The 27,362-nt window shown below is 51.5% G+C and overlaps 2 protein-coding genes across 4 annotated transcripts in view; one reads left to right on the top strand and one right to left on the bottom strand.

The window, feature by feature from the left end:
• The window catches only part of LOC308478152 (uncharacterized protein), a 342,007-nt gene that overhangs the window by 55,639 nt on the left and 259,006 nt on the right, over window positions 1–27,362 (top strand). The window lies entirely within an intron of this gene.
• Window positions 1–27,362, bottom strand: part of FGF12 (fibroblast growth factor 12) — a 233,531-nt gene that overhangs the window by 80,126 nt on the left and 126,043 nt on the right. Inside the window, exon 1 of one of the 3 annotated variants that reach the window (XM_081007542.1) lies at window positions 16,026–16,305. The exons of the other annotated variants lie outside the window; for them this stretch is intronic. Coding sequence (XP_080863668.1) covers window positions 16,026–16,224 — 199 coding nt within the window. The 5' untranslated portion in view covers window positions 16,225–16,305. Of the gene's footprint in view, window positions 1–16,025; window positions 16,306–27,362 lie in introns of those variants that run through there. 3 annotated transcript variants of the gene reach the window in all.

Raw genomic sequence — 27,362 nt, 5'->3', positions numbered from 1 at the left:
ACTCTGTGAGGTGAGTGGGGCTGAGAGACTTCAGGGAAGTGTGACTGGCCCAAGGTCACCCAGCAGCTGCAGGTGGAGGAGCGGGGAATCAAACCCGGTTCACCAGATTACGAGTCCACTGGTCTTAACCACTACACCACAGGGTTCCTTCCAAGCTCCAGCTCTACAACTTTTGTGATTCTGATTCCCAGCAGCTGGTGTTCCGATATAGCCTGCCCCTAGGCATGGAGGTTCTGCTATGACTGTAAATGTCCATATGGAGAGCCCTGCAGGATTTGGCCAAAGGCCCATCCAGCCCAGGACCCTGTTCTCACAGCAGCCCGCCAGATGCCAGTTGTTCTCTTAAACAACTGTGCCCAGAAAGCCGTCTCTGTGGATCATGTTTGGCGCGGTTGCCACACATGGTAGCATTCTAAGCCCCTCGCTGGGCTCTGCAGCTCTTTTGCCTACAAAAGTGGAGTTTGAGATCTCCAGTGGAGAATTCAAGTTTCTAGCCCTGAAGATGGCATGAGCCAGACTGGGCCTGTGTGAGAAGGAACATTGTAGATATGAACAAGACAGGGAGTTTGGGGTTTAATGATCAGGATCCGCCATAGAGAAAAGGATTCGGTAATGCAAAGGGGGAAACGGAAGCCCATTCAGATATTTTGTGCAGCTTTCTCAATTCAGCACTTCCTGGGACACCAGAAGGGGAACTTCAGAGGAAAAGTGAGAAAGAGATGTCCTGATGGAAGTTTATAAAAATTATGCCTGGCACAAAGAAACGTTTGTCTCCATCTCCCATTACACAACTACTTGTGAACATTCAATGAAGCTGAACATTGGAAGATTCAGGGCAGATAAAGTCCTTCTTCATGCAGCACAGAGTTGAACTATGGAACTCCCTGCCACAGGAGACAGTGATTGGTACCAAGCTAGATGGCTTTAAAGGGGGATCAGAGAGATTCATGGAGGAGGAGAGGGTGATTGATGGCTCCTGGCCAGGATGGCTCTGCTCTGTCCTTCACAGCTGGAGGCAGCAAGGCTTCCAAATACCAGTTTCTGGGGACCACAGAAGGGGAGAATTCTCTTGGATCCTGCTTGGGGGGTTCTTCCCACTAGGACATCATGTTGGCCATGGGGAGGAGAAGCTGCTGGACTAGTTGGGCCACTGGCTCTCAATTTGGCACTTCCTGGCAAAGCGGAATGTGGGCCAGCACATGGGCAAAAGGAGACGGTTCCTTTTCACCCCTCCAAAATGCTCCGTATTGGAGTCCTTCCTCTCTAAGCAATGATCAGCGTGCCTGGTCCTGTACACTGAATCAGCTGGTAAAATAAGAGGTCTCTGCACTGGCCGGGAGGTCCCTGAGGACCAAACAAACTTCCACCAAGTTTTCTAGTATTCAAAATTTGCTAATTCTCCATCGTTTCAGGCCAAGCTGAAAACTCCAAGGGTTGAACCTGGGAGCTTCTTCTACATGCAAAGCAGGCACTCTTCTTTTGACCCTCCTTTGGGCTGTGAAAGGGCTGGGCTTTTTATACCCTAGAATTGTAGACTTGGAAGGGACCCCGGGGGTCATCCAGTCCAACCCCCGGCAATGCAGGAATCTCAGCTAAAGCATCCATGACAGACGGCCATCCAACCTCTGCTTAAACACTTCCAGGGTAGGAGAGCCCACCTTCTGAGGGAGCCTGTTACATTGTCAAAGGAAATTCCATTTTGCAACACAGTCCCTGCCCAAGACAACTTGCTCCCTGCAGAGTGAATTGCCCTCTTGCAATTTTCCAAAATCTATAAGCCGTAATTCACCCCAGTGCTGGATTTATGTCTAAGCTAAACAAGCTCTAGCTTAGGGCCCCGCTCTCTTGGGGCCCCCAAAAAATTTTAAAGGAACAAAAAAACTGGGATGTACATTTCCAAAATATAAGATAAAAAACAAATACAGTGGTACCTCGGATTACATACGCTTCAGGTTACATACGCTTCAGGTTACAGACTCTGCTAACCCAGAAATAGTGCTTCAGGTTAAGAACTTTGCTTCAGCATGAGAACAGAAATCGTGCTCCAGTGGTGCGGCAGCAGTGGGAAGCCCCATTAGCTAAAGTGGTGCTTCAGGTTAAGAACAGTGTCAGGTTAAGAACAGACCTCCGGATTGAATTAAGTACTTAACCTGAGGTACCACTGTAAAATAAAACCTACATACAGGAACAGTGTTTTGTGTTGCGTATGGACCTATGAGGTCCATCAATTACCATAGAGCATATATTCAACACAAAAAACAGCGGCAATTTGTTGTTGACAAAGGACAGCTGGACAGATAAAGGGCCCCATTACTTTCAGGAGCTTAGGGCCTCATCAAACCTAAATCTGGCCCTGATCCATCCATTAACAAACGGGCAGCTCAGCTACTACTTCCATGGTGAGGAACCTAGTTCAAACCCCAATAGCAAAGCTTTTTTCCGCCCAGCACTTAAATTTTAAAGAGCGATTTCCTCCACCCACACGCCAATGCCACACTCAGATGCATCACCAGGGAACGGGGGGGGGGGGCTCTCTGACTAAATGGCAGCTGCAAACGAGGGGGTGGATGTGGCCCTGATTCGTACGTTTGAGGCCCAAGCCGGCAATTGCCAAGAAAACTCACACGTGTCTTGGGGCAGTGTGGTGTAGTGGTTAGGGAGAGACCCAGGTTCATCTTCCCACTCTGCCCATGAAATTCACTGGGATCAAATAAGGAGCAGGAGAATCGTGTGGGCCACTTTGAGCTCCTTAGAGAAAAGGGCAGGACACGAATGCAACAAATAAATGGTAAAAAGAGTAGCAGAAGAAAGATCAAACTTTTCTTTTTTGTTTAGAGAAAAGGTGAGCCAGAAGAGACATCATAGAAGTTTACAGAATTATGCTTAGCATGGAGAAAGTTGATGGAAAAATGTCTTTCTCCCTCTCTCATAACACTCAAACTCGTGGAGATTGATGTTGGAAGATTCAGGACCGATAAAATTAATTCTTTCTTTATGAAGCATATTTAAACGGTGGAACTCCCTGCCACAGGAGGCAGGAATGGCCACCAATCTGGGTGGTTTTAACAGAGGATTAGACAAATTCATGGAGGAGGAGAGGGCTATCGATATCTACCAGCCACGATGACTCCACAGTCAGAGGCAGAAATGCTTCTGAATTGGTGGAAGCCATGTGGGTGGCGCTATGGGTTAAACCACAGAGCCTAGGACTTGCCGTTCGGAAGGTCGGCGGTTCGAATCCCCGCGACGGGGTGAGCTCCCGTTGCTCGGTCCCAGCTCCTGCCAACCTAGCAGTTCGAAAGCACGTCAAAGTGCAAGTAGATAAATAGGTACCGCTCCGGCGGGAAGGTAAACAGCGTTTCCGTGCGCTGCTCTGGTTCGCCAGAAGCGGCTTACTCCTGCTGGCCACATGACCCGGAAGCTGTATGCTGGCTCCCTCGGCCAATAAAGCGAGATGAGCGCTGCAACCCCAGAGTCAGCCATGACTGGACCTAACGGTCAGAGGTCCCTTTACCTTTTTCCAGGAGGGAAGAGTTGCTCTTGTGCTCAGATCCTGTTTGTGGTTTTCCCACCGGCGTCTGGTTGGCCCCTGTGAGAACAGGATCCTGGGCTAGATGGACCATGGGCCTGATCCAGCAGGCCCCGCATATGTCCTTAATCTACCTTCTTATTTATGCATGTTATGTTTCAACAACTGAAGCATCACCTAACACCGTTTTTGTTTTTCCTAAGCAGTGTGAAACGTGGTTGCAAAAGCGATAAAACCATTTACAATTAACCCTTTTAACCAGCTGAAAAAGACCCTCCTGGCTGATGTTCCTCTGCCCAGTCCTGCGTCTCTCGCTAGCGCTGCAGTCGTGATGAGGCAGAGCACCTTTAGTGACAGGGCCTGTCGCATTAAGGATAGCCAGAACTCTCCGTCTCTCCATCAGATGCAGGAGCTGGCTTGCGGGAGTGGATGTTTGCAGGCGACCTGCAGCTCGCAGCCAGATGCAACACGGCGAAAATGAAAGAAGAGGCGGAACCGACACACAAATAGAGTCTGCGGGAGACAGGCAGTCCCAAGGCTGCCCTGGTTTCGCAAAGCTGCTGTGAACTGTCATCTTTGATCTCCAGTGTGGAGACTATTGTTCAGCTGGTGTGGGCAATTATCACAAGCCCATCTGGCGTTGAATCCTAAACAGTTTGCTTTCCATCATTGGGGGGGGGGAATGGGGATATATTCAGAGGCTTGGGTATGCTAAGTGAAAGAAAGAAAGAAAGAAAGAAAGAAAGAAAGAAAGAAAGAAAGAAAGAAAGAACTTTGGAATATCTCCCTATATAATAAAAATGTAAGGTGTCGTCATGCTCTGCAGTCTGCAGAGTGAGGAATGGCTGGCAGGCCCAGGCGAGCTGTTTAACGGAGGAGGGTGTAGGGGCCCTTCAAACAGAGATTGCCCCACAAAGCACCTGCCCTCTGTTAAGAGGGGAGAGGCATGGGGTGAGAGGGGAGGGGCTTGGAGCAAGCTGTGAGAGGATGGGGGAGGGGTGAGTGAGATGGGTATGTTTAGCCTGGAGGAGTGGATAGGATAGTCATCTTCAAATATGTACATGAAGGGCTGCCCCATGGAAGATGGTTTCTGCTGCTGCTCCAGCGGGCAGGATGCAAACCAATGGATTCAAATGACAAGAAAGGAAATTCCAACAAAACATTAGGAAGAATTTTCTGATGGTATGGTAGGATTGCAGAGTTGGAAGGGACCACAAGGGTCAGCTCGTCCAACTCCCTGCAATGCAGGAATCTTTTGCCCAATGTGGGGCTCTAACCCATGGTTAGAGTTCTACCAACTGAGCTATAGAGGTCTCTGTATTTATTTAAGAGCGGTTCTGTTGGAACTCCCTGCCTCTTGATACCAGGCAAGCACCTTCAATGTACTCTTTTCGGCACCTGCTAAAAACATATTTGTTTAGACAAGACTATCCAAATGTTTAGAAATGGATGAGAGTTTTCCTCTGCTTTTAGAACATTCTTCTTTTAACTTTTCAAAATCCTTAAACTATTGCTGTCATTTTCTTGTACTGCTGATTCCATTGCCTTATCTTTTTTTGTAAACCACGTTAAGTGTCTTTTAAAAATCAATCAAGCGGTGTGCAAATCAATAAGATGCAACCGAACGGGAGGCAAGGGGAGGGCGCGTTGTAGGAAGTGAGTCGCCAAGGCCAGCGGGCAGAATGTGTGCCCAGCCTGCTGGCTCTGGTGCCACCAGAATTTCCTTCTTCCATTTAAAAGACTTTCTAGAACCATTTATCTGGGCTGGATCCAGGAAAAGAAGAATAAAGATGATTTCAATCACCACCCAGGACTTGGACCAGACAGGCACCTCTTGGAAAAAGCTGAGTTATCAATTGCGTTAGAACAATGAAACCACCAGGGCTATGCTGAGCTGGAAATCCCTCCCTGCCAGCCCCCGAGAGCAGCGTTCCCTAACCCTGGCCACTGTGGGAACAAGAATAGATGGGCGACTGGCCTGATCCAGTAGGCTCTTCTCAGTTATGGGTCACAGCTCTTGGCTGAAGTCCCATTCAGCTCGTGGCAAGTTCCCTTCACACACAAACACATACCCGCCCTCCAAAAAATAATCACTAAAAAACATGGGCTCAGCTGCGCTCTTCTTTTCCGCTTTCAGCAGCTGCGTCCCAATGTTGGCACCTAAACACGTGAGCCAAGAGCTGGCAGATCTCCGCCCTGCATTTTGCCATTTGCATTCAACATCTGTGCAGAGAAGCAGAGCAACACCCACCCACCAGATCATTTGAATTTAAGAGCCATATTCCCAGGGACTATCACTCAGATTTTGAAATGGCTGCCTGCTGTGCCTTTCTGCGAATAATACACATTAACCAAAAGGTGCTTCCCCATGCAAACATGTGCGGTCAGCCATGCGCTCCCTGGCTGAGCGCACAGCTGCTCGGCAGCAACAACACCCGTCTCTTCGCTCAGGCGGCCCGGCGTGGCTCAGCCAGCCCCGAAAGAACGGAAGCACAGTGCCTTTCCCCCCTCAAGGTGGCACTTAGGGTTCTCCAATCCCCACGACAACCCTGAGAGGTAGAGGTTTGGCTGAGAGGCAGCCACTGGCCCAAGGTCATGCCAGTGGGCTTCAAGGCTGAGTGCGGGATTTGAACCCTGGGCTCCCAGGTCCTCGTCTGACACTCTGACCACTACATCACACTACTTTTCCATCTTAGTGCTTTCAAGATGCTTTGGAGCAGTCAGCCCAGCAGCCCCGAGGTTTAAAGCAGAAAGCAAAACCAGGAGCAGCAGAAGGGCTGAGTTCAACCTCTACCTCCATCACGAACCCAGTGCCCTGCCCTGCCTCCACCTGCTGCTTAGGATGAATACTGGCCTACACTGCAGGAGGGGCGGAAGGGCTGCTGGTGGCACACAGCACACTAAGCCCTCTGAGATGCTTGGATAAGCATCCTTACACTGACAAATGACAATGACAATGCAATGACAAACCTAGACAGCATCTTAAAAAGCAGAGGCATCACCTTGCCCACAAAGGTCCGTACAGTTACAGCTATGGTTTTCCCAGTAGTGATGTACGGAAGTGAGAGCTGGACCATAAAGAAGGCTGATCGCCGAAGAATTGATGCTTTTGAATTCTGGTGCTGGAGGAGACTCTTGAGAGTCCCATGGACTGCAAGAAGATCAAACCTCTCCATTCTGAAGGAAATCAGCCCTGAGTGCTCACTGGAAGGACAGATCCTGAAGCTGAGGCTCCAATACTTTGGCCACCTCCTGAGAAGAGAAGACTCCCTGGAAAAGACCCTGATGTTGGGAAAGATGGAGGGCGCAAGGAGAAGGGGATGATTGAGGACCAGATGGTGGGACAGTGTTCTCGAAGCTACCAGCATGAGTTTGACCAAACTGTGGGAGGCAGTGGAAGGCAGGAGTGCCTGGCATGCTCTGGTCCATGGGGTCATGAAGAGTCAGACACGACTAAATGACTAAACAACAACAAAGGATACTAGCATTAGAGCTGTTGATGATATCCAAAGCCATTACAACCAGAAGAGGGACACAGTGGTCTTAATCCCAGGGTCGCAGGAAGCCGCCTTATTCCAAGTCAGGCCCTGGTCCAGCCCAGTAGCACCTGCACTGACTGCCAGCAATGGCTCTCCAGGGTCTCAGACAGGAGCCTCTCTCCCAGCCCTTCCTGGAGATGTCTTTGGGGACTGATCCTGGTATCTCCTGCATGCAAGATAGATGCTCTGCCCACCCAGTTGTGGCCCTTTCCCCAAAAATCCCACTCAATAGCAGCGGAACACAGAAATCATGCCTGGGATGGTGGCTTGTCCACAAGACGAAGAAGAAGGCTCTGAAAAGTTTTGTTGCTCTGGGACAGGCTTCCTCAACCTGGTGCCCTCCAGGTCTTTTGGACTCCTTCAGAAAGCGGTGGACCCTTCTTCCTTGGAGGCTTTTAAACAGAGGCTGGATGGCCACCTGTCAGGGATTATTGACCCTTCCAGCTACGGTTCCACAACTCCAATGGGCCATGCTGGCTGGGGCAGATGGGAATTCATCTCGAAGGCACCAGGTTTGGGGGCCAGGGAAGACTGTTCTGAGACCTGAAAGAGCTCTTTTAATGATGGCGGAGGAGACAACTTCACAAAGCAAAAGGCTTTTAATTCTCCAGCAACACATTTCACTCATGAGGGATTATTGCATGCAAACCTCCCCCCCCCACACACACGCCCGCCGCCTTCCTTGGAACTGCAGGTTTCACACACACACACACACACACACACACACACACCCCAGCAACATCGCCCACGCTCCTGGCAGGCCGGGAACAGCTCAGCAGGAAACTGACGGAAAAAGAGAGCTGCAAATGTTGCATCCTTCCCTGGGCATGGGGGGGGGGTTGCGGTACAGAGGGGGTCTCTCTTGCGCTCTCCCTGCAGGCTGACCGGCCTCCTCCCTTGCCCCCCCCCCCAGAGCTTCCACCTGCAGAACCATAAAAAGCTCTTCAGCTGAGCTGCAAAAACTCCTTGTGAAAAAAATGAGCCGCATCCTGCTCCGGCTCTTTCTCGGCCCCCGAAACAAGGCGCGGGTTTGCACAAAAGCTGTCTATTAAAAATTCAAGCCTGAAAGATGCTGATTAAAGAGAGACAACTCCTTGGGCGTTTCAAGGGCTTTTTGAGTGCTTCTGAAGCCCAGTCTTTCTCCTGACCGGCAGCCCAGCCCACCTATCCATAGCTCTGCACAAAGAGGGGGACACGATCCTTTTCCCTCCTCTGCTGAAGCTGGAAGGCAAAGTAGAGGAGCTACAGGATGAAGAGCGGATTCAGCCAGCCAGAGTGGGAGACAAGAAAGTATTGAAGGAGCGGGGATGAGGTCTGCAGCACACACAACTCTGTGCAGAGGCAGAATTTGCAATTTGCACTCAACAGACCAAGCTGTTCTCTGGTGATCAAGCTCCACAATTAATTCAGCTCCACCTGTCGGAAGGGCTCCAATATGCAGAATCAGACAAGTGCAAGGAGTCTGCTTTGGCTTCACCTTGAGCCCTTTCAAACTCCCAACTTCTGTCTCCAGGATCTGCACCTGCCGCTTAAATTGATATTCAGACTGGCGAAACAAATTAAGAGAGTACGCTGAACTGGCGAGAGATTATCAGCAAGGTTACGAGACGTTACAGATGAAGAATTTATCAAAGAGTGGGACATATACAGAGTCTATGTAAAAGAAGACTGTCGAAATATCGATCCATTGGCAGGAGTTTTGATTGAACTTCTGTGTGTAAGTAGGATAATTTGATAAAACTTAAAGTAAGTCAGACAACATGGAGAAAATAAAGTTAAGTGCGTATTCAAGGAATTTAATTTGGGAACTTAATGGGAAGATTGGAGGTAATGTTAAACTGAATTGCAAAATGATGCAGAAAGCAAGTATCAATTAAGGAATGAATGATTGCTTATTTTTTATTTTGCCTTTAGTATCTGTTGATCTTTTTTTGTTATACAGTTTTCAATCAATATAGCATTTAAATATATATATAAAATAAATAAATAAATGGATATTCAGACACCACCAGGAGTGGAGTGACAGGCCTTGCAAGTTGCAAGAGTGAGAGAGGAGGAGGAGGACAAGAGGCCTCTTCCAAAAGCCGTCCGTAAGCCTCGCCCTAAAGACGTGGTGCTTCTGAGCACTGCCAAGCGAGGAACCCCAAGACCCCATACCACAGACGACATTGAGGGGCGCATGTCTTGGGCCACACTATGAGCACCGCCCAACTAATATGTCCCATCAGCGCATGGGTTCACGCTTGCGCAACATAACTTCCTCCCCTCTTCCCATGCCCTTCCCAAATCTAACCCCAAGGGTTGGGAAACCCCAACAACAGGTTTAGGGGGTGCACAGGGTTGTTCTGTACAAAAAGCATGAATCTTCACCTTAGCTGGATGCCACCAACAGCTTTAGTGTTGCTCCTCCCACCCACCCGAAAACCACTGCCACACCTCCCCCTCTCCCGAAGCTGCCATATCAGTATTGATTTTGCTTGCGCTATAAAATCATTTATATGCTGCCTTTTGGGGCAAAGCCCACCCGAGGTGGCCAGCACCATAGTTAAAAGCACAATAAAAACAAGGATCTCAAATAATTGGAATAAGGCGAGGCAAAAGGATTCGCAACAATTAAAAAGCCCAGTGACGACAGTTACAAAGACTTATAAAACAGCGGGACAGAGATTTGTGCAACACGGCTCTGTAGGAAAAGCTTTTGGCAGAACGGCAGTCTGCGGCTGGGGGGCAGGAAGTGTAGGAAGCCAGGAAGAAACTTTGCAAAACAAAAAGGGGGGGTTGGAGGTGAACATAGGACCCTCACGCCAAGCCTGCCTTAGCCGTTATCTCTAGGGGGTGCTTGTGAGGAGGGGCAGGGGAATCTTTCTCACCAGCAGTGGGGCTTTGCGTGCAGAACTTCCCAGATCCAATCCCTGGCATGTCCTGGGAGGGCCAGGAGAGACCCCCGCCTGGGGCCCTGGAGAGCTGCTGGTGGCGCCGAGCTCGGCTGGACCAACCGGTCTGACTTAGTACCAGGCAGCTCCCTATGTTCCTATACTGCAAAAAGGGTCATTACTTTATGGCCTCTTTCATTTGCATTTTTTAATTTGCAAAGTGCTTTTACGGGCTCGTCTGTCCCACGAGTTGACTTCTGCTTCTAGGCCTGGAATGGTCTGTCCTGCAAGAGTCGCTTACTCGGCAACGGCTAGATTCCAGCACGCCAATGTCACGAGCCAAGCTGTCCAAGAATTTCCATCCAAGCCATCTCCATTCCTCCCCCCCCCCTTTGCAAATTGGGAAATGGTAGTTCAGTGGCTGGGCAAACCACTGGAGCCCCCAGGTTCCGTCCCCTGGCAGGAATGGCCAAAGGGAGCTCAGGAGCAACACAGGCAGAGGCTCTGGAGTGTGGATGGCACTGGCCTAGGCAGGGGCGTCACAAGGGGGTGGGGGGGTGCGGTTCACCCTGGGTGTCATGCCTAGGGGGGTGACAAAATCCCCCTGGGAGGAAGAAGAAGAAGAGTTTGGATTTGATATCCCGCTTTATCACTACCCGAAGGAGTCTCCAAGCGGCTAACATTCTCCTTTCCCTGTGAGGTGAGTGGGGCTGAGAGACTTCAGAGAAGTGTGACTGGCCCAAGGTCACCCAGCAGCTGCAGGTGGAGGAGCGGGGAAGCAAACCCGGTTCACCAGATTACGAGTCCACCGCTCTGAACCACTACACCACGCTTGGCGTGGTGGCACTCACACATTCAGTGGGCGGATTTCCACGATTGGCACAATTGTTGTTGTGAAAATCCACCTGCTGATTGCACAAATATGGCTGGTGATCAGCCTGGCACCCCCCCCCCGGTGGGCAGCGTTCGCACACCCCCCAGGCGGTTTTATGCTATCCTCGGTCGGACTTTCGCAAACAGTGGGCATATCTGTTTTGCAGCCAGCCCTCCTTTAAAAAGAGCTCAACAACTTTGGGCAACGTACCCAAAAATTGCAACACGGGGGGGTGACAAAAACCTGACCTTGGTTTGCCTCTAGGCCTAGGTGGGCCAATAAGGCTGCTTCACATCACCTTAAGGCTGCACCTTGAGGCTGCCAGAAAGGATGTTTTGCCCTCCCACTGCCCCCCCCCCAAAGTGTGTTTCTAAGGAAGTGCAAAACTTCCGGACCCAACTTTCTTGGATGGAAATTCTTGGACAGTTTGGCTTTCCACCTTGCAAGGTGGAAAAGAGACTCTGCAAAGCAAACTATCCTACAGGGATGACAATTCCAGACCCAAAAGGCGGATCTTGAAAAGGCAAGCTACATCGTTCAGTTCAATATCTGGCTGAGGTGGGCTGTGCAAAGCCAGCAATTCCCCCTTCCTCTTGGGTACTTTAAAAAAAAAAGGAAAAAACTTTGGAAGTCTAGCAGGGCAGAGAGCAAGCCATCGTTAGGCGGCCCTCAGGTAACTGTGTGCCCTCTCTGTGCTTGGCAGAGATGTGCCTCTGAGCACGCACAGAGTGCATGCCATTTCCAAACCAAGGCATCAAAGGTCGCTCTTAGCCACCAAAGTTTAGACAGTATGGCTGACAGATCTGAAGCTTGGCAGCTCTTGGTTTAAACGGGACTGCTAAGGAGGCCATACTGGGCATGATGCCAGACCTCACCCAGGAATCTCACTGCCCACAGTGGCCAGGGCAGCAGTCACAGCTCAGGTGTGGCAGCAGACTGCCTGCCACTCCATCAATTGATCAGCTACCTTTTCATCATATATTGACTTTGCTCCATCTGCTCCTTGCAGGCAGGGTCGGACCACACAAACAAGCACCCACCTTTCAGGGGCAGAGCACCTGCCTTGCCTAGAGGAGTCACGGGTTCAGTTCCCCAGTTGGGAAGTCTCCTGTAGGATACCCTGGCCAGCTGCTGCCAGTCAGTGTAGACAACAGCTAGATCAGGGGCTCTCATTGTGGGGGCATCCCTGTATCAGCTTCATCAGTTTTGCTGATTTAATTGAACTCTATGGCTAGAATCAGATTTTGAATAAATGTGCAATTAATTGTCGCTGTCTCAAATTGCATTGTGTCACATTAGTGGGTCGTGCAAACCGCTGCTCTGAAATAATGCTTTTCAATAGGGTACAGTAGGGGGCACTAGGGGTGAGTTTATAGGTCCAAGGGCCCCCCCACTAAGCTAGGTGGAGCACCAGTCTAACTCGGTATAAGGCCTATGTTGGGTGAGTGGAGGGAGAGCACTCAGTTAGTGCTTGAATTGGGCCAGACACAGCAGATGTGAATTTCAGACCTCTCAGGGAAGTAAGCCAAGCTAAATGCCAGTATAGTGGGGGGGGGGAGAGAAAGAGAGAGAGAGAAGGGCCTCCTGACAGTTGAATCCCAAAAGGGTGCTGAGAGAGATTGGCTGCTGCCTATTCCAATAAGACGATTCACAAGTTCCTGAAATGATGTATCTGCAGACAGCGTGGTGTAGTGGTTAGAGTGTTGGACTAGCAACTGGGAGACCAGGGTTCTCGACCATGAAGTTCTCCCTGGGTGATCTTGGGCCAGTCACTGGCTCTCAGCCTAGCCTACCTCTATGAAGAAAGGCAGCAACGTTTGGGACTTCTTCATTTAGAGAAAAGGCAAGGAAGAGGTGACATGACAGTTTATGAAATTCTGCTTGGCGTGGAGAAAGCAGAGAGAGAAAAGTTCTTCTCCATCTCTCTAGAGCTTGTGGATCTCCAGGGAAGCTGAATGGCGGAAGGTTAAGGCAGATAAAGGAAAACCCTTCTTCACACAGCACAGAACTATGGAACTCCCTGCCACAGGAGGCAGTGATGGCCAGCAACTTGGATGGCTGTAAGAGAGGAACAGGCACATTCACAAAGGAGAGGACTATTAATTGGTACAAGCAATGAGGAGAGGGCTATCGTGCTTGAATCCTGCTTGTGGGTTTTCCCTTTGGGCGTCTGGTTGGCCCCTGTAAGAACAGGATGCTGGACTGGATGAGCCAAGGGCCTGATCCAGCACAGGCTCTTACCTAACTTCTTATGTTCTGTGGAGCACAGATTCCTTGTGAAATGGGAAGCAGAGGCGTGCGCATGCAAAGAGCTGGAGAACGTGTTCTTCCTACTCCCTGTGCGCTGTAGACATCCCCCTTCTCTGTTACATAAGGACAAATTCATTAGTGGAGGCCTGTAATGTCTGGTGCCATCCACAGGGAAGAGTGCTGGGATGTCGGAGCCACGCTAGCAGCTCAGTGTGCAAACCCCTTTTCCAGCTCTTCACAAGATGTGCTTTCTGGGCTGACTTGAGCACCAGAGTCTGTGTCCGTTTCAATGCAACATCCCATTGCTCCGTCACACAGAGAGGAGCATCAGTAGTAGCACAGCTGGGGAAACCAGTGGCCAGAGCAAATCCTGTGCATCGGCAGCTTTCCTTTTGAACCACTTGGCAGAGCTGAGGCTCTTGAGAGCAAGGAGGCAAACCTTTGGTGCCAATGGGCACGATTCGGGGAATGTGTCCTGTTCAAATCCGATTGACATTAAAGAGGAAGAAGGGACAGTGGATATTAGCATGTAAAAAAAATTAGTCCATTTTCGGGGGGAGGGTGTTATAAAGTCAGCCACATTTTGCTGCCACAGCTCTGCCTGGGGTTAAAAACACATGAGAACACTTGGGATCAGCTATCAGACTCCAGTCACTGAATATTTGTTAAAAATCTGAAATCTGGGAGCGCAAAACACTATGGGTGTCTTTCAACTAAGGTTTACAGTGGTACTTCGGTTTAAGAACAGTCCTGTTTACAAATGATTTGGTTTAATAGCTCTGCAAAACTGGAGTAGTGTCCTAGTTTGAGAACTTTACCTCGGTCTGAGAATGGAATCCAAACGGTTGAAGGGCACCAGCAGTGGGAGGCCTCATTTGGGAAAGCACACCTCGGTTTGAGAACAGTTTTGGTTTAAGAACAGACTTCTGGAACGGATTAAGTTCGTAAACTGAGGTACCACTGTACTGTAGAACAGACTACCTTGGATGGTGGTTGACTCTCCTTCCTTGGAGGTTTTTAAGTAGAGGTTGGGTGGCCATTGGTCATGTATGATCTAGTTAAAATTCCTGCATTGCAGAGGGTTGGACTAAATGACCCCTGAGGTTCCTTCCAACTCTACAATTCTGTGATTCTATGAAAAACAATGACAAGCCAATATCCCGCACCCCACAAACACATTTAAAAGGCCATGCAATGTTAATCAGGGTTAGAAACTGAGATATTTAAGCTGGGCGCCAAATGGCTCCTTAAACCAGCCAAAACAGAATGCCTAGTTGCCATTTGGGGCCCAGGCGGCTCGAAAGTCACATTTTTCAATACGACTTTAGGGTTCCTGAAATTCATTGTGATTGCGCAGATAAAATGTAATGGATAGAATTCCACAGGACATTTTGCTAACATGAGAAAGCAGAAGAGCCCACGATCCCCAGGTAGGCAGCTCCAGGTGGTGGAGACGTCCAGGTGTCATCCTGCCACACAGTCAGTCATCTTCACTTGGGCAGATAGCCAGGTGTAAAATGCCCTTGGCACCTGGTGAATTTCGGATACTGATGTTCATCAACCAAAGTCCTGGTTATAGAGAAATGGTGCCCAGAAAACATGCCATGAAGGTGCCAGGTGAGTCTCCCTGGGGAGAGCATCCCACAAGTGGGGAGCCACCACAGAAAAGGCCCCTTCTCCTGCTGCTGCTGCTGCCCTCCAGAAGGGAGGGAGATGAAGATGGGCCTCGGGTGATAATTGTGGGCCCGGGTCAGTTCCGCACACTTGACCCAAGTACCTGTGAGCATTACAGCTAGAAGAAAACGGATTTTGCTCCCTGTGGTTCAAAGCATATATGGACTGGGAGGAACTAAGGATCCTACACCTTTTAGTTACTGGAAGCGCAGAACCAGAAGTGAGGGGGGGGGCGGGCGGGCAGGACTTGCTGGAAACCACCTGAATCCAGAATAAAAGGCTGCAATGTGGGACAATTAATCTGGGAACCGTTGTGCAAATGCAGCAAGGGAAAAAAATAAAAGGGAAAAGGGAAGAGATTTCAAAATATGAAGAAAAGGGGAGGCAGCACTGAGCCTGGGAGAAATTCAGGGATCAATCTACCACCAATGATCTGACTTATTATATGTTGAAATTGCTTATCATGTGTTGGGGGGGGTGGGGGGGGGGACTACATTTCAGAGTCCTTTATAAGCTACCTTTGAAGGATCCGTATTCTGACAGACAGGCTGCAAATAATAATGGTAACAAGCTGCCCAATATCCACAGACATCCCTGCTGTGGTGCTGCCTATGAGGGAGCACTCTGCACTTGTGCAGGAGAACTCTTGCCACCCTCCCTGCCTCAGACGCTGCGGGCCTGGCTCCTAGTATTGAAAATCAACACCCGGGAGACACAGCCCCTGGGTCTGCCTTCTAAATGGGGGTTTGCAGTTCTTAAGTGGCCCTCTGCACATGCTCAGTTTATTTGCTTTTCGTCACAATGGCAATAGGAGGGGGCAGTTGGTGCGGGGCAAAGAGCAAGAGACGGCTCTTGACGTCAAGCCCTGCTACGGGCACCCCAGAGGCATTCAGCTGAACCCTGTGGCAGGACTAATGGCCCCACCTTAGTCGCAGTCAGAGTGGCATCAAAATGTAAAAGCTTCATATGTGGCAGCTAGGTCTATAAATGCCTAGTAGCTCTGGTGGATAAACAGAGCTCCAGGTTTAGGGGCAGTCTACCTCGGTTGCCGATCTGCCGAGGTGGAGCTGGACAGCACCCTGCAAACTGCGAGGAACCAGGCGCTGAGCTAAGAGGACTCACGGCCTGGACTGCTCAAAACAAGGGAAGCACTCTGCACATGCCCCGAGGCCCCCCTCCAAGGGCAATCCCCAGGGGCACCCGCACTCCCTCAGCACACGCCCAGGGTCGCTGCTTCTGGGTCTGGCCCCCCAGGGCGCCCCCGCCCGCCCGCGGCAGCTACTGACCTGGTCTCCGCCGGACGTGCCTCTTCCTGCCGCTGCAGAAGCGGACCTTGCTGAAGACGCCCAAGACGTGCCTCTCGCAGAGGGAGCGGCCGTCCTTGCTGGGGCTGGAGCGGCGCTTGGAGGCGGACACGCGGTCGCTGTTGGACTCGCGGGCCTGCCGCTTCTGCCGGATCAGCGAGCTGGCGATGGCCGCGGCCATGGCCGGACGGGGCGGGCGGCGGCGGCGGCGGCAGCAGCAGTCACAGGCCGCTAGCCCTCATCGCCCGCTCGACGGCTCCCCATCTTCGGCGCAAGCCCCCCACCCCGAAAGTCCGGGCCCCCAGCAGAGACCCCCTGCTCCTCTCCGCCTCCCCCCCAGCCCAGAGGCTGGGGGGAAAAGACGCCTCTGCTCGCCTCCCTCCCGCGCTGCCTCCGCTCGGGGGAAGGTCCGACGGCAGGGGCTCTCCGTCGGCAGGCTGGCCAGGCGCCTTGTCCAGGGCCCCGACGCCCCTCCGGAACCTCTCCAGATGCGAGCCCCGCAACAGCTGGCCGCTCCAGGGCCCGCGCTGCTTTGGCACGAAGGGACGGTCCTCGTTGCGAAGCGAGCGAGAGAAAGAGATACAAAACCCGGCTGGCAAATGTTGGGCGTGGAGGGGGGAGGAGTGGAGGCTCTCCAGAGCCCTGCCTCAGTATCCCCCCGCGGGTCCCGAGGCCCAGCGGTGCATCACGAGGAGGAGGAGGAGGAATGTGGGTCCGACGGGGCGGCTGCGGCTGCGGCTGCTCCCTCCGATGCTCTGGCCGCCTCGGCGCGGGGGTCTCCGGCGTCGGGGCCTCGCGGGGATCTCATTTCTGAGCTGCCGGACCCCAGAGGCGCCGGCGGAGCCCCCCTCATGGCCCCCGCTCCGTCCGGGACCCGTCCGGCGAGGCCTTTCGCAGTGTCGACGTCGGCTGGGAAGACGAAAGAGGCGCCGTCTGTCTCCACGCTCGGGGACCGCGCGGAGGGCGGGCGGAGGGGGGGGGCGAAGGCGGGCTCTCTCAGGCTCCCGCCCCCCGTCGCCGCCGCCTCCTCCTCCTCTCCGTCGGCGGCGGCGCTGCAGCTGCCTCGTGGCCCCCGCTGCGGCCCGCCGGTCCCCGGGCCAGCCACATATCTCCGCGACGGCCTCGCTCAGCTTCTCCGGCGGCCCATGGCGCCACGAGGGACCCGGGGGCGGCGAAGCCCCCTTCCTCCTCTTCTTCTGGGCTGCCCGGGAGCCGCCCCCACCGGCGAGGCGCTCAGGGGCCGCCCGGGGGCCGGACAGCAGCCGCGGCCGCCCGGGCTGCCATCTCCCCTCCCCGAGGAGGCGGCTTCGCGGCGGGTCCTGCGGTCCCGACCCGGCGGAGCAGCGGCGCGCGGAGAATGGCAGCCTCTTCGGAGGCAGCCGGCGGCGGCGGCGGCGGCACCAGCAGCCTCGCCTCCCTCCCCGCTTCTACGCAATCCTACGTGACCGAGGTTTGGATGAGAGGCTCGGCCGGGCGGAGGAGAGACCACTGCGGGCGCCGCTGATTCGACGGCTCGCCGGGGGACAGCAGGAGGGGCTCGCTGGCTGGCTGGCTCGCAGCCCCGGCACCTCTTTCGCCCGCGCTGCTCCGAGGAGGATGCGCTCGGCGCTCGCCAACGCGGGAGGCTGGCCAACGCATCCCACCGCCCCGCGCATCGAGGACGGCGGGGGGGGGGGAATCCCAGGCCCCGCAACGGACTGCGGGGCTAGACCCCTGAAGCGGAGCCAGGAGATAAGAGCATCAGAAGAGCTTGCAGGATGAGGCCAATGGCATCTCACAGCGGCTGAAACCACCAGCGGCAGCGGCAGCTGCTCTCCTCTCGCCTCCTGCGGTTTCTGGCAACTGGTGTTTAGAAGCCTTGCTGCCTGTCAATTTTTGACAATGTCGCCGGGCCATTAAGAAACAAGGGGTAGGGGGGGTCACTGGGTTCGAGGTGCCTTGAAAAGGCGACGATCCACCTGCTGGTTGCAGAGAATGGAGCCTCCCCACCCAGGGGCAGTCTACCTCTGAATGGGGTTCTTGCAAAAGAGAAGGGCTGTTTCTTTCATGCCGGTTGCTGGGAGCTACAGGAGGGGAGAGTTGTGCTCTTTGTGCTCAAATCCTGCTTGCAGGTTTCCCATTGGGGCGTCTGTGAGAACTGGAGGCTGGACTCCAGGTGGGCCATTGGGCAGATCCAGGAAATTCTGATGTCCCTCCTCAGGGATGCAGCCCCTCTGCAGCCTCCCAGTTTACTCTGCCCCCTTCCTTAAGGAGATCAATCTGGGAAAACAGGATGCGCTGTCTAGGGATCAACCCTGCGGGGGGGGGGCACTCACCACCCTTATAAATGCTTCTGTCCTTTGTGTGTGGCTTGTTGAAGCTGCCTCACTGGTGACACTCTGCAGGTGCCTAGGAAGATGCTCAGGCATGCAAGAACAAGCACCCACGATGCTCAGAGGCACTCTGCTTTTGGAAGCTTTTCATGCTAGGCCCCCAAAGGGGACTTTCACACAATTACTGAAGCCCCCCCCCCTTCTAACTGTATGTGGACCAATGAACAGGGCACAGGGAAAGGATTGCTTTAAAAAGTGATTTTATGACCTGTTCCAGCACATTTAGGTTGCTTTACAGGCCCTGCGAATGGGAGGACTGGTTTTCAGCATCACTTGAGTGACACCCCAGCCCTGCCTTGGTATCTGAGAATGCAGTCGTCTTAATGAATCGCCCCAGAGGGAGCTCATCTCAGTCCGGAATGCTGCTTCGTAAAAGGGTATAAGAACATAAGAACAGCCCTGCAGGATCAGGCCAATGGGGGCCCCCTAGTTCAGAATCCTGTTCTCACAGGGGCCAAGCAGATGCGGCAATGGGAAATTTGCAAGCAGAATTAACTCTTCCCTCCTGTGGTTTCAGGCAACTGGGATTCAGAAGCACAGTGAATTTGTCAAATCTTTTAAAGCCATGCAGGTTCATGAACATCACTGTCTCCTGTGGCAAGGAGTTCCACACTTTAACTGTACTGCTTTCTTGCGTCTTTCCTGAATCTCCCAACATTCGACTACACTGGAGGTCAATGAGTTCTAGGGTTTGCAAAGAAATATTTAAAAAAACAAAACTATCCACTTTCCCTGTGCTTTGCATTATTTCACAAACTTCTGTTGTGTTCCCTCTTCCCTTCCTTCCCTCTAAACTGTTGTGTATGTGCTGCTACCAGGGTGGCACAGAAGGGAGTTGTGAGGCTACAGTTTGACTGGTCATTACAACTCCTTTCTCTCCACTGAGCCGCTGCAGCCTAGTTCGTATCTGATTTCACCACCCTAAACCGATAAAAGCTACGTCTGCATTATTTATCCATTTTCCTCTGCTGGGTTAAGTTGCTGTGAGGCAGGAGGGGATTGGATGAAGTGCAAAGCATGAAAAGGGAGGCTGTGGGATAGATCCTGGTTGACCGGAGCCCAGAGGGGGGAAAGGAAACATGTGCCATGGAGATGGGAAAGTGAGCAGAAAAATAACATAGCCATCAAGAGCAGGACCTCCATCGTTCCACCCTGAGGTCCCCTGCAGAAGGTCAAGGCCAGGCAGGAAGCAGGCTGTGGAAAAGCCATGCCTGCCCCTCTTCCCAGGTGCTGTGTTCAGTTCTGCTCATCTCCCTCACCTCAGAAAGGATGTAGCAGAGTCGGGAAAGTTTCAGAGTAGGGCAACCAAGGGTGGCGCTGTGGGTTAAACCACAGCGCCTAGGACTTGCTGATCAGAAGGTCGGCGGTTCAAATCCCCGCGATGGGGTGAGCTCCAGTTGCTTGGTCCCAGCTCCTGCCAACCTAGCAGTTCTAAAGCACGTCAAAGTGCAAGTAGATAAATAGGTACCGCTCCGGCAGGAAGGTAAACGGCGTTTCCGTGCGCTGCTCTGGTTCTCCAGAAGCGGCTTAGTCCTGCTGGCCACATGACCCAGAAGCTGCACGCCGGCTCCCTCGGCCAGTAAAGAGATGAGCGCCGCAACCCCAGAGTCTGTCACGACTGGACCTAATGGTCAGGGGTCCCTTTACTAGGGCAACCTAAACAGTCAAGGGGATGGAGCCCCTCCCCTATGAGGAAAAGCTGCCCCATTTGGGACCTCTTAGTTCAGAGAAAAGGCAGAAAGAGGCGATAGGACAGAAGTTTATAAAACTGCACAAGGCAAGGAGGAAGCGGAGATGGAAAATGCTTCCTCCCTCTCTTGGAACACTAGAATTCGTGGGCATCGAATGAACGCCGGAAAAACCCAGGACAGAGAAAAGAAAGGACTTCTTCAGGCAGCTCATAGTTAGACTGTGGAACTCCCTGCCACTGTAGGCCCTGATGGCCACCAACCAAGATGGCTTTAAAAGTGGATTAGACAAATTCATGGAGAAGGCTGCAGATGGCTCCTAGCCAGAATGGCCAGAGGCAAAAATGCTTCTGAATGCCAATTGCTGGGATCTGCAGGAGGGGAGAGTTCCTCTTGCGCTCAAATCCTGCTTGTCGGTTTCCCAGGTTGGCCCCTGTGAGAGCAGGATGCTGGACTAGAGGGGGCCCCTTTGGCCTGGCCCAGCAGACATGTTCTCAGCCATTGACCTGCTAGTCTCGCATCAGGAAGCAGGGACGATTGCTGCCTGTCTCTCTCAGCCTCAAGCCTTCCCCACCCTTTGTCTTACAGCAGCCCTGTCCTACCTCAGAAGGTTGTTGTGAGGAGCGTTGTGATAATGGCATGCGAGGTGCTCTGAGCACTCCAAAGGGCCGTGCAAATGCAAATGTTTTTATGGCTTTGTGATCTGTATTGACAGTATCCACAAACGACACGTTCCAGGCCAAAAGGCATGATTAACCTCACAAATGAAAGTTCCCTAACTTTGCTAATGGCCAATCTGCAATTTAATTTAAGTGCTTGTTTCTCCGCCTGATTTATGAGCCTGCCCCGTCATCAAGACCATTCCAGCAGCGTAAAACACACAATAAAAATTACAGATACCAACATTTTCAGCTACGAAAAACAAAGAACATTTATAAAGAGCTGGGAGAAAGTCAATCTCTCCCAGAGCCACAGCTCAGTGACAGGACACACACACCGCTTGCAGAAGATCCCAGGTGAAATTCCTTACAGCATCTCTGGGCAGGGCTGGGAAAGGCTCCCTCTCTGGTGCCCTGGAGAGATGCTACCAGCCAGTGCAGACAATACTGAGCTAAATGGACCAACAGTCTGATTTTGTACGAGACGGCTTCCTCTGTTCCTAGTCTCAACTGGCAGACTAGCTTAAAGGTAAAGGGACCCCTGACCATTAGGTCCAGTCGTGGCCAACTCTGGGGTTGCAGTGCTCATCTTGCTTTACTGGCCAAGGGAGCCGACGTACAGCTTCTGGGTCATGTGGCCAGCATGACTAAGCCGCTTCTGACGAACCAGAGCAGCGCACGGAAACGCCATTTACCTTCCTGCCGGAGCAGTACCTATTTATCTACTTGCACTTTGATGTGCTTTTGAACTGCTAGGTTGGCAGGAGCAGGGACCGAGCAACGGGAGCTCACCCCGTCGCGGGGATTCGAACCGCCAACCTTCCGATCAACAAGCCCTAGGCCACCCGCAGCACCCACAGCGCCACCCGCGTCCCTGGCAGACTAGCTTAGGTTCTCCTTAAAAGCCTGGGCAAAGAGATGCCTCTGTAACTGGTGTGAAAACATAGTCCACAGTAGCATCAGACACAGGTCAGTCCAAAGATAGGAGCCACCACGGAGAAGACCCTGTCAGGGAATCGTAGCAAGAGGGGGTCCTTCACACATTTGGGGCTTTATATGTCCACAGCTTGGCTTGGGCTCAGAAATACATTTGCAAGCATTGCAGGATCTTTGGAGCTGCTGTACAACAGTTGCCAAATCTGCGAGACTGAATGCATTGTCCCTGTTGTTCCAACTGTACTTTTGGAAATCTCTTTTAAAAAAATAAATGCAAAAGTTCTTCTTGTTTGTTTACTAAAGTCGCACTTTTGTGCAAATCTGGAGATCTTTGCAGAGAGGCTGTCAGTGACAGGGAAGAGCTTGCTAATGGGCAAAGTGGGGAATAGTCCTGCCAAGATTTTGACACCCCCACCCCCATTTAAAAAAACTCTCCAAAACCATGGTTCAGTCTTCCTCCTCTCAGCCCCAAAGCTACCAATACATTTTCAGTGGCTAAGAAGCTCAATAGATGTTTATGCCAATCACCTCTGCTTAAAAAGTAAAGGTAAAGGGACCCCTGACCATTAGGTCCAGTTGTGACCGACTCTGGGGTTGCGGCGCTCATCTCGCTTTATTGGCCGAGGGAGCCGGCATACATGTGGCCAGCATGACTAAGCCGCTTCTGGTGAAGCAGAGCAGCGCATGGAAACACTGTTTACCTTCCGGCCAGAGCAGTACCTGTTTATCTACTTGCACTTTGACATGCTTTCGAACTGCTAGGTGGGCAGGAGCAGGGACCCAGCAACGGGAGCTCACCTCGTCACGGGGATTCGAACCGCTGACCTTCTGATCGGCAAGTCCTAGGCTCTGTGGTTTAACCCACAGCGCCACCTGCGTCCCTCTGCTTAGCCAGTCATAAATATCACAAGCAGCAGATATTTAAAAAACAAAGACTTGAAAAAACCAAATGAGCAACTTTCTGGTATAGAAAGGGCTTGGAATAAGGCAGGAGTAGAGCTTGCCGTTTCCTCAAACTTATTCTCTCTCAGATGCTAAACCAGGACAAACCTCAAAAGCACAGGAAATTAATTTGGGAGGGGCAGACAGCCTTATGACCACCCATCCTATATAAGAGTCTTGCTCTTTCTGAAGGTGTTGGGGACACTTAGCCTGGAGAAGACCGAGAGGAGATTTGAAAGCTGTTTTCAAATATCTGAAGGGCTGCCCCATGGAAGGCGGAACCAGCTTCTTTTCCCCTGATCCAGAGGGAAGGACCTGAATCAGCGGATTCAAATGACAAGAAGATTCCAACTCAACATCTGGAAGAACTTTCTGATGGCAAGAGCTGTTTGACAGTGGAACGGACTCCCTGGGAAGGTGGTGGACTCTCCTTCCTAGGAGGTTTCTAAACAGAGGTTGGACAGACATCTGCCAGGGATGCTTTAACTGAGATACTAGCATGGCAGGGGGTTGGACTAGATGACCCCCAGGGTCCCTTCCCACTCTGCAGTGTGAACCATGTGGCCTCCCTGGGCATCCCACGAGGTCTGTGTTCTGCCAGCCTCCTCTGATGTGTGTTGGGAGTCCTCAGGCACTTCTGCAGGGCACATCGGAGTAATCAGCATAATAATAATAATAATAATAATAATAATAATAATAATAAATAATTTATTTATACCCCATCCATCTGGCTGGGTTTCCCCAGCCACTGTTGGCAGCTTCCAACACAATATTAAAATAAAGTAATGCATCAAACATTAAAAGCTTCCCTAAAGAGGGCTGCCTTCAGATGTCATCTAAAAGTTGGTAGTTCTTCTCTTTGACATGTGACGGGAAGGCGTTCCACAGGGCAGGCGTCACCACCGAGAAGGCCCTCTGCCTGGTTCCCTGTAACCTCACTTCTCGCAGTGAGGGAACTACCAGAAGGCCCTCGGTGCTGGACCTCAGTGTCCGGGCAGAATGATGGGGGTGGATACGCTCCTTCAGATATACTGGACCAAGGCCGTTTAAGGCTTTAAAAGTCAGCACCAACACTTTGAATTGTGCTCAGAAATGTACAGATGGAATCTCACAATCACTGGGCACGCAACACACCCAATCCCTAAGGACGAGGCAACTCCTCCTGTAAGACCATCAGAAGGTCCTGCTGGGAAGAACCAGAAAGCAGGACCTGAACACCAGAGCAACTTTCCCCTCCTGCGTTCTCCAGCCACTGGCATTCAGAGGCATCCCTGCCTGTAACTGTGGAGGCAGAGCATAGGCTGGAAGAGTTTCTTAAATGCAACATCGCTTTAAAAAATAGCCACAGCTCTAAATGAATCAAAGGCGGCTTCACACACAGCCCCCTGCCCCCCTGGGCTCCATCCCATAACGGCTAGCAATGCGCACACACCATTTTCACATCCTGCCCACAGCACTCTGGTTGGGGGGGGGGGAGCCCCCGCATCTTTGGGGGAAACCCCTGGTTCCACCTGCCCTTGTTAGAGCCGCTCATGAGCTCAGCCTTCCCCATTGTCAAGGATGCTTATTAAGCAGAAACAAGAGCAGCGCTTTATGTTTTATTAATATTTCACCCTCCGCAAGGCAGCCCCCTCTTGCATGCAGCCAGATAATTAAAATTCATGTAGCTTCGGCACTCCTGGGCGTCTCTGTGTGGGAGGAAGGATTTTGAAAGAGACATGGGCAAACCCTGAAATTACAGCATTTTAACTGTCTCCCGGCCACTGAGCTTCCGCAGCGTTTGGTTCAGAGAGCTTGACAACAAAGAATTCAATGCTGCTGGGAGAAAAGGCATCCTCTGGAGCAGCCGCAGAGTCTGGGAACTCCCACAGAGACACGCCAGGCACTCTCTTTACATCACTTCTGCCATATGCTAAGGATACACCTCTTTACCTTTGCGGCCTTTGACCCAGAGAGAGAAAATTTTGGAACCACCCTATTCTTGTGACTATATCTGGTTTTAAACTGTTTTTTAAATTGCTGCAACCTGCTCTGCTTGCAGGCTTGTCATTGAGGCATCTGGGTGGTCACCGTGAGAGTAGGATGCCGGATCGGATCGGGCCCCATTTGGCCTGATCCAGCTAGGGAGCTTTCAGGGGCTGACTTGATAACTGTGGGGAAACCCACAAGCAGGATTCGAACACAAGATCGATACTTTCCCTTCCTGTGGTTTCCAGCAACTGGGATTCAGAAACATTGGAAAGAGCACAACCCTAGTTGTCACCCATCCCTCTCCGCCAGGGGCTGCTCTGCAGTGCTTCCCCAACGCTACCGCATTATTGCCATCTTTAGGGGGATTCTTGCATTACAACGCAACGCAGATGAGACGCACAACACTGATGGCATGACAAGTGACAGGGTTTTGGCAGGGAACTATGGAACGTGCACCACCTGGAGACGGAGAGGTATGTCCACTCTGCAAAGTTCACAGGTGCAAATAGTATCGAAAGCGGGATTGCATATAACCGCCCTGCTACCATCCTGGGCGCAAACCATCATAAATGCACAACAAACAGGACCTCTGGAGTTCCTGGGCTGCTTCATTCAGAGGAAGCCCAATTTATGGCACTGCTCCCCTTTTGCAATCAGCAGTTAATATTTCAGCAGCCAAGGCTCTCTTGTTTGAAGAGAATAGGCTGTTCCCTCACCAGGGTATTCATTAGCCAGTGCTGGGTCCCTTAAAAACAACCCTGGCCCGCTGAGGATTACAGCAGAAAGGTGCTTGGCTGCATCGTAAAGCAAACAGCACCAAAACAACTGTGCAGAGAGCCCAGAAGAGACAAACTTTGGAGACTGCATGTGGTGGAGAGATCCTTTCAGAAGCCGGAGAAAAGGGTTTCTGCCTGACAACAGAAGCTTTCATTTCCCTTGAGTGACTTTTCATCACCTAAATCAAAGAGAGGTGCGGTGCAATGAAGCTTCGGCCAGCTGAGAGGCAATTTCGGGAGCCTGGGAATGAGACTGTCAGGCCACATTTTCCTTCGAGGAAGTGCAATTGGGTTCACAACCCCCCCTCCCCAAACAGCATCTTGTTTTCACAAAATATCTGCTGTAGAGGAAGGTCTGATTAAGTCGAAAGGCAGAGGACAAATGCTATTTGCAAAAAAGGAGGCAGGAGGAGTGGGCAGGCGGGGGGGGGGGGGATTGGAAACACCTCTTTGCACAAACAGCAAAGGCTGCCTGGAATCACTGCTGCCCATGGAGGAGGGCACTCTTGGGTGACGGGGAGTGCACAGAATGGCACAAGGCCGCAGAGGTGGTCTGCAAAGGTTGCAGGGGCTGAATGGAGGCCTCTCATGGCTTTCAGAAAGGAGCAAGGAGCTTCCTGGAGGAGATCTGGCAATGGCTGTTAGGCATGACGAACCTCCAGGCTCAGGGGAAGTCAACCTCTGAATGATTGTGCGGCATGCAGAATAAGAACCTAAGAACATTACCAGGAGCCCGGCAGGGCCAGGCCAATGGCCCGTCCAGCCCACAATCCCGTTCTTATAGGAGCCACCCTGGAGCCTCTATTGGCAAACCTGCAAGCAGGATCTTAGCACAAGAGTTCTCTCTCCTCCCTTGGTTCTCGACAGATGGAATTCATCCTCTGTCTGTGAAGGCAGAGCAGAGCCATCCTAGCTAGGAGCCATCTCCAGCCCTTTCCTCCATGAAGTTGTCTAATCCTGTTTAAAAGCCATCTAAGCTGCTTCCTGTGGGAGGGAGTTCCACAGTTCCAACTACAAGCTCCGTAAAGAAGGACATTTTTTTATCTGTCCTGAATCTTCCAACATTCAGCTTTATTGGCTATTGTGGCGTTTGTCCTCCTATGTGTGTGACATCATACTGGGTTCATAGGGAAAGGATTAACTAACTGTAAAATGACTTACCAATGGGAACCCAGGGGGCAGAGTTAACTGGGTATAAGGTTTAAGCACAGAGGGTGTTTTTTTTTAAGGAGAGAGTTAGAGTGGTTGAGAAGACAGCCTGCAGTTAGCAGAGACAGAGAAGATGGGGCTAGTCTGGTGTGAGAGAGTGAGAGAATTTGTTAAGCAGAGTCAGTCAAACAGTTGAGATAATCAGTCAGAAGGTATGAGGAAGGTATAGGCCGGTAAAGAAACTAAGGTTAAGAAACTGACAAGAAAATTATCTGAGAAACCATAAACTTGTTAATGTTTGTAAAATAAACTTGGAGGGGGTTTTTTGTTCACTTTTAACAACTGTCTGGACTCAGTGTTTTACCAGAGAGTAACTGGTTGGTGGCAGCGGGGAAGCGGGCACAGTGGTGGCACAGGGATCAATAGACCGTTAAATGTCCGGGGACCCTGTGTGATCGCCACAGCTATCTACAAGTTCTGATATTATGAGAGGACTTTTCTCTATCCATTTTCTCCGTGCCAAGCATGATTTTACAAAATTCTGTCATGTCACCTCCAGCCACCCCCTCATGTAATCATCATCATCATCATCATCATAATTTATTATTTGTACCCCGCCCATCTGGGCTGGGTTTCCCCAGCCACTCTGGGCGGCTTCCAACAAAGATGAAAAATACACTTCCTCTGTGGCATAAAACAGTTCTCACTCAGAATGCACCTTCAACTGTTTCTCCTATGTTCCAAATGAGAGGTGGGAAACTGAATTCTGTAAAGTTGATTAATAAAGTTGCCAGCTATTATTATTATTATTATTATTATTATTATT

Source organism: Podarcis pityusensis (genome assembly GCF_964106645.2).
Source record: "Podarcis pityusensis genome assembly, chromosome: 5".
Classification (NCBI taxonomy): domain Eukaryota; kingdom Metazoa; phylum Chordata; class Lepidosauria; order Squamata; family Lacertidae; genus Podarcis; species Podarcis pityusensis.
This window is presented reverse-complemented; position numbering and strand designations above follow the sequence as displayed.